General features: G+C 36.9%; 1 protein-coding gene across 1 annotated transcript in view; it reads right to left on the bottom strand.

Annotated features, from left to right (window-relative positions):
* LOC106471075 (glutamate receptor ionotropic, kainate 2-like) overlaps positions 1–6,605 on the bottom strand; it is a 39,414-nt gene that overhangs the window by 23,817 nt on the left and 8,992 nt on the right. The window contains exons 2-5 of the mRNA XM_022399703.1: positions 3,666–3,821; positions 2,492–2,743; positions 1,657–1,835; positions 709–762 (exon numbers count right to left, since the gene is read on the bottom strand). Coding sequence (XP_022255411.1) covers positions 709–762; positions 1,657–1,835; positions 2,492–2,743; positions 3,666–3,821 — 641 coding nt within the window. The remainder of the gene's footprint in view (positions 1–708; positions 763–1,656; positions 1,836–2,491; positions 2,744–3,665; positions 3,822–6,605) is intronic.

A 6,605-nucleotide genomic window follows, 5' to 3' on the forward strand; every position in this document is an offset into this window, starting at 1 on the left:
ATATAAGCTTTTTGGGTTTTTCATCCTCCCAAAAAAAAGTGACATTAATTTCTTGACGACCTAATAGCATTGTCTGTTGTATGTTTATGTGTCTATTTCGCAGGGTGTGGATGGATCTTCACCAGAATTGGTATGGAGGTTCATCAGGTCCATGCGGGGATACATATAACTTTTCAGTTTTGCCTTTTGCGTTTTTTTTTCTATGGGCTTTTTACCACTACTTCGCCCCCTGTTGATGCACCTTCACCAAATTTGTCATGAAGGTTTGTTGAGTACTCGCGGAAATACATGGAAATTTGCGGTTTCACATTTTGTGTTTCACAGTTCTTATGGGCGTTTTTACAGTTACATATAAGGGAAAAACTTATCATGTCCTAAAATAACTTTTCATTAATAATGAATTTACATAACGGGTACTCCAGGTGGTAGATAACGTGACACGTAACTGGTAAACTAAGCTGATCTGATAAGAAAAGATAGTTACAGCTCGACCGCATACTGAAGAGAAACGAATGAACGAAGAAGAGATTCAGGGTTAACTATATAATTCTTGAAGTCATATGTTAAATGTCTTTGAATAAAAGCATCATTTCAACTTACATGTTCATACAAGACAAGGATACCTCGAAAAATATATTATTTAATCAATTGCCATTATAAATGTTAAAATATAAATTGAAAACAAAACTGAAACCAAAGGAAACTTACCAGAGACGTAAGGAAATAATTGTGATATTCTGACATCATGTCGACTTGCTGGGCCTACAAATGACATAAAATAGTTTATTATATACGTGATTACTACACGTATGAACAGTACACTATCACCAAGACTATATTAAGACACTAAACAGATATACGTAATTAGACCCATAATTATATTTAAAATACAAAATACACTAAATAATTATATTTCAAATATAAAACACACTAAATAAATATACTTAATTAGACCCATAATAATTATTTTTTTGTTAATTAAAAACCCTTTTTTCTAAACCCAAATGTAATACAAATACATTAACAGTTTCATTACTTATTTGTCCACCCAACAACGTTTATAATTATGCACGAAAAAAACAATGGTATATTGTCTAGAATATTAATAAGACTTTTCACGAGAATAACTGACATGAGTGATTTAGAAGCCTCTCCTTATATAAACCCACAATTATAGTTTTGTATTAAAAAATCTTAGATGAAACCAAACATTTTCTAAAGGCGAACCTGTTGTTTTCAGTGGGAGAAGGATGCTTCCCCGAAGAAGGCTATTTAACCTTTTAAACGGCCCGGCATGGTCAGGTGGTTAGGGCGCTCGACTCGCAATCTGCGGGTCGCGGGTTCAAATCCTCGTCACACCAAACATGTTCACCCTTTCAGCCGTGGGGGCGTTATAATATGATGGTCAATCCCACCATCCGTTGGTAAACAAGTAGCCCAAGAGTTGGTGGTGGGTGGTGATGACTAGCTGCCTTCTCTCTTGTCTTACACTGCTAAATTAAGGATGGCTAGCGCAGATAGCCCTCGTGTAGCTTTGCGCGAAATTCAAAACAGAGAAACAAACAAGAACCTGTCGATAGCGCGAGGTTTTTTAAATATTTTTTGGTTATCCATTTGACAACCTTCATCTAAAGGTAGCAGTGGGTGATCACTTACTTGTTTTAAAACAGTTCGAATCTTTTCAGAAGGGACGTCAATGATGAAGTTTTTCACCCCAGCTCTTCCCAATTCCTTGATAATCTTTCGGTACTCACGTCCTTGTACAAATTGCTTGACTATCACTCTGCGTTTACGGATAGAAGGATCTTTCAGCAGTTCCTGGAGACGGACTAACGCTATTGAACAGAACGAGGAATATTTAAATAATAATTACTGAAGTCAGTATAACTTAAACAAATGAATTCGTATATCTTACTGACTTTTAGTCGTAGTCAGCTAAACCATGTTTTAAGCAATATTTTTAATGTTTAATTTGTTTGCTAGATAGAGAAAGCTGCGGGTCATAATGATGCAGAGATCTGGCGAAATGTGTAGAATAAGAGTTAGTTATAAGTAATAGTGGTGAACAGTGAATGAGTAAGAACAGAGAGAGTTGCTTTTCTAGTCGATAAAGTGAATTAGTCTGTGTATTTGGATCTGTGTTTGCTATCACGCTTATTGAGTTACTTTGTACAAGTAAGTTGATTTTACGTTAATACTAGTATTTGTACAAAGGTTTGAACGCCATTTGTAACGTAGGCCTACAACAATTTACGACAGTGTACAACCACAATCTCGTAGAAATGTTAAAGGAGGAAATAAACTAATATACGATTGTTATGCGAACTGGACGCTGAATTATTTTCCCCGGATAATTTAAAAGAACCTGTCCACGAAAGAACAACGTTATTACAATAGCAATGATCAAATTGATTTTATAATCCAATAACAAACTTACGAAAATATCAATATAAGACCTTGTTATTAACTGCAAAATTATTTAAGTTCTCACCTTCATTCTCTTCGTACACGATCGCGAATGATTTCCAGTTCTTATGCTTTACATAATCGTAATAGGCCTTGCTTAGCGACGTTGTATAGGGAAACAAGTTGACGGAATGATTGTCACCGTAAGTACGAAAATCCCACCGGATTTCGACGTGTGGCACGTGCATAGCGTCACAAAACGACTGGACCGTAGAACTGGACTCTTCTGATTGTGGACCAAAAATGGCTGCTACTCCTTTCTCAAGAAGATCACACACTACAAGTAAAAATAAAGAATGGTTTGGAACATCCCAAAAACCTAACTTCATCGCTTAAATGTCAAAACTACAGTAACGTACCATAAAGAACGATCAAATTACTTCCAAGTCTGTTCTGTTTGCTTCTACAGTTTCCAATTTACCAGTAAAACACTGCCCTTGTGATTCAGAGCTAAAAAAATCGACTTAATGTAGGGAGCTGTAATTTCTTACACTCGGTTGACGTATTTGAACACACCTGATTAATTTATTCTAATTCTGCCTAAAATAATTTGAATTTGAGGGCAGGCTGGTAGTGATTCTGATGGGTAATAAAATCGAATTGGGTAAACGCGCGCCCCACGCTTGGTATTGCTGGCGCACAAAAATATATAATAAAAAAAGGGAAACAAAGGTATCATAGATTAATTTACTCTACTCATGACTAAAAGAATTTCAAGTGGCGCGGCTATCGAGGATTCCCTCTTGTTATCGTATAAACTTAAAACATTTATATTGTATAGTTATCATTTTGTCAATCAAACACAAACGATATCTCACGATTAGCAGAAACTACTAAGACGAAGGTCCGTAAAAGTAACCTTTGCCTACTGACAGGGGTGAAATTCTGCCGGTACTCACCGGTACTGAGTACCACCGGAACATATTTTTAAGGCGGTACTAGTGCTATGATTGATTTGAGCTGCTTTTTGTCGTTTTCCATATTTACACGTAGATTAAAAAAACAACAACAACAACAACAAAAAAAAAAAACAAAACAAACAAAAACAGGTCCACTTCACCCACCTGAGTACCTCTACTTTTTTATTTTTATTTTTCCCCTGCCAACTGACGTCAACAATACGTATGAGAATGTGTAAAGAAACGCTTAGAATTGCTAAGCAGAATACTAGAAGTATCAGATATTTGATTTTTTTTTACCTTTTTTGGAAGCCTGGAAACTATCCTGATGTTCAAGCTGTTCGATAATGGATGAGAGTCGGAAGTTGGAGAGTCGGAAAGATTCGGAGTTCATGCTGTCTACCGCAGTATTGAAGGCTGTCAGCAGCGTATCGTCTCCGGTTTCGAACATGGCACCTATAATGTGTCAGAGTTAGAATTCATATCTTTGAAGCCCCCCCAGTGGCAAAGCAATATGTCTATGGGCTTACACCATTAGAAACCGGGTTTCGATACCCATATTGGCCAGAGTCCTTTGTGCAGCTTTATGCTTAACAACAAACAAACAACAAGAACAACATATTTTTGAATTTTATCGCACGAATGATACCTGATGTGCACTTGGGCTAACCAATCAGGGGTCCATAGGATTCAGATATAGCTGTCCCTAATTTTAAACTACTGACCAGGAGGAAGAGAGCTAGACAACAGCACTCGCCGCCACAAGCTTTGCCCTGCTCTTTCAACCGAATAACGGGATGATTAACTGCCACTTAACGAACGCTCGCAGTTGAAAGTGTGTAGCGTGTTGAATATTGCCATGACTTGCATGCAGAACCCTCCGATATTCAACCCGGAACATTGACCACCAGACCATGTGTGTAAATCAGGAAAACATCTCCAGAACAATAAAATGTTTCCATGGTTTATTTCAAAGACTTCAGAATAAGAGTCTGTCTCAGCAGCATATTATTTTTCTAAACTCTTTCAAAACAACAACAACGTCAAGAAACGACAATAAAAAATAACACATTTGTTAGAACACAAAGATGTTTTCCGTAAGCTAACAATGAAAACTGCGATTAATGTTATATGTTACAAGCAAAAGTATATTTTAGGCTGAAGTATACAAGAATCTATTTTCAGTATCAGTCGTTATAAGTTCTTATTATATTCGGCACAACGTTTAGATGAAGATACGTAAATATAACGTTTGCCTTTTGACGTCAACAATATGTATTTTAAGCCTATTTCACCATTCATAAAACACAAAAACAACAGCAAAAAATACGCATTTTTGTATTTGCCTTCATTTGTCCACAAAATTATATTAATTAAAATCAAAACAGCCCGTTTCTTATCATCTATTTGATCAGGCAATAGTAGCCCAAAGTTAGCGGTGGGTGTTGTTGGCTAGCTACCTTCCCTCTAGCCTATCATATCACAGTTTTGGACGGTTATGCATGACATTCTGAAACGATTTTGTTTGTTTGAAGTTAAGCACAAAGCTATATAGTGGACTATCTGTGCTCTGCCCACCACGGTATCGAAAACCGGTTTCTAGCGTTGTAAGTCCGCAGAAATACCACTGGGGGGCATTTTGAACAATGTTTGTATTGTTTTTGAATTTCGCGCAAAGCTACACGAGCGCTATCTGCGCTAGCCGTCCCTGATTTAGCAATGTAAGACTAGAGGGAAGGCAGCTAGTCATCACCATCCACCACCAACTCTCGGGCTACACTTTTACCAACTAATAGTAGGATTGACCATCACATTATAACGCCTCCACGGCTGAAAGGCTGAACATGTTTGGTGTGACGAGGATTCGAACCCGCGACCCGCAGATTGCGAGTCGAGCACCCTAACCACCTGGCCATGCCAGGCCATTTTGAACAAGAACAAACAAGAACAAAATCCTACTCAACATGACAAGATAACCATCCTCGGCTAAATTATGAATGATGTCTGTGCTGAAAACATGTATGACCTTTTTACATAAGGCATTCTGTGAAGTGATACCAATAACGTTTTAAGTTCTACTTTTATATTTTTAAACAACAATATTTACTTGTCATTTTATGTATTATTTATTACATCTCACATAATAAAACTAAGCTGGAATTGCAACATAAAATAAAAACACAATGTTCAACACTATGCCAGTAATTAGCCAACCAGTAGGCCTATGGCTCACATTTACAGGGCTGTTATAAAGCAAATCTAATGCTTGAACTACTGCTCTGCATTTTATCAGTTTAATGGTCATTGCCGCAATAATTTCCTTAACCAAGTTACGAATAATAATTAATAGGCCTACTTGTTTACATGCTCTAATGTTAATCAATGCCAAATTTGGGGCCCGCTTTCAGAGAATCCCCGTAAAAATGTTTTCGCGAAATGCTCGGGTTCTCTAAGGGTTTGGGTGAAAAGTTTTACCTTTGAGGAAACCTCGAGACCGAGACGATTCGTTTGGCACCATTTAGAAGTTGGTGATCCAGCAGTTCAAGAGAAGGGGTTAGGGGGAATCCTCAAGGAGTGAGGTGCAAATTTTTACTTTTGTGCAAACCTCGGGACTATTAATTTGGTACCTTATAGAAGTCGGTGCAACCAGCGGTTTAGGTGGAGTTACGTGACACACAGACACTGTATTTGTTTAATAGCCTTACATGTCTGGCTGCTGTTACAGAAACTAAACAAATACCTAATAATTAGAGACACCATTAGCACGTACTTAGTCAGGGGTGTAGTGCTGCCGAAGTGTACCCAAGCACCGCCACGGCACCTGAAATTGGAGCCAAGCCCCGACAGTTAAAAACTATCAATGTGTATGGAAAAAAGTTATTCAATTTACACCTGAAATTAAGTGTCTTTGATAATCAAATACTTAACCAACGGTTGCTTTTTTAGCTATTGGTGTTGGAAGGATGTGAAGTATGTAAAGTATTATAAGAATAATATTATTAATATTAATATTATAGTGCAGCTAGAATGATAGTAAATTAATAAGATATGCCATTTTAAAAATTGTTTTAATGTTAGCGATTTTTATTTGCTACACAATTGTTGTTTTTGCCTTGTTGCTTAATTTAAAGGAAATTGAGTGGCGTGTTTTCTCTCGCTACAGTGTGTGACGGATTCATTATTATATATTTATTTTAATATCAACGTTTGTTTAGAATAAATTTCTATTTAGAAACATAC

Source organism: Limulus polyphemus, unplaced genomic scaffold, assembly GCF_000517525.1.
Source record: "Limulus polyphemus unplaced genomic scaffold, Limulus_polyphemus-2.1.2 Scaffold4393, whole genome shotgun sequence".
NCBI lineage: Eukaryota > Metazoa > Arthropoda > Merostomata > Xiphosura > Limulidae > Limulus > Limulus polyphemus.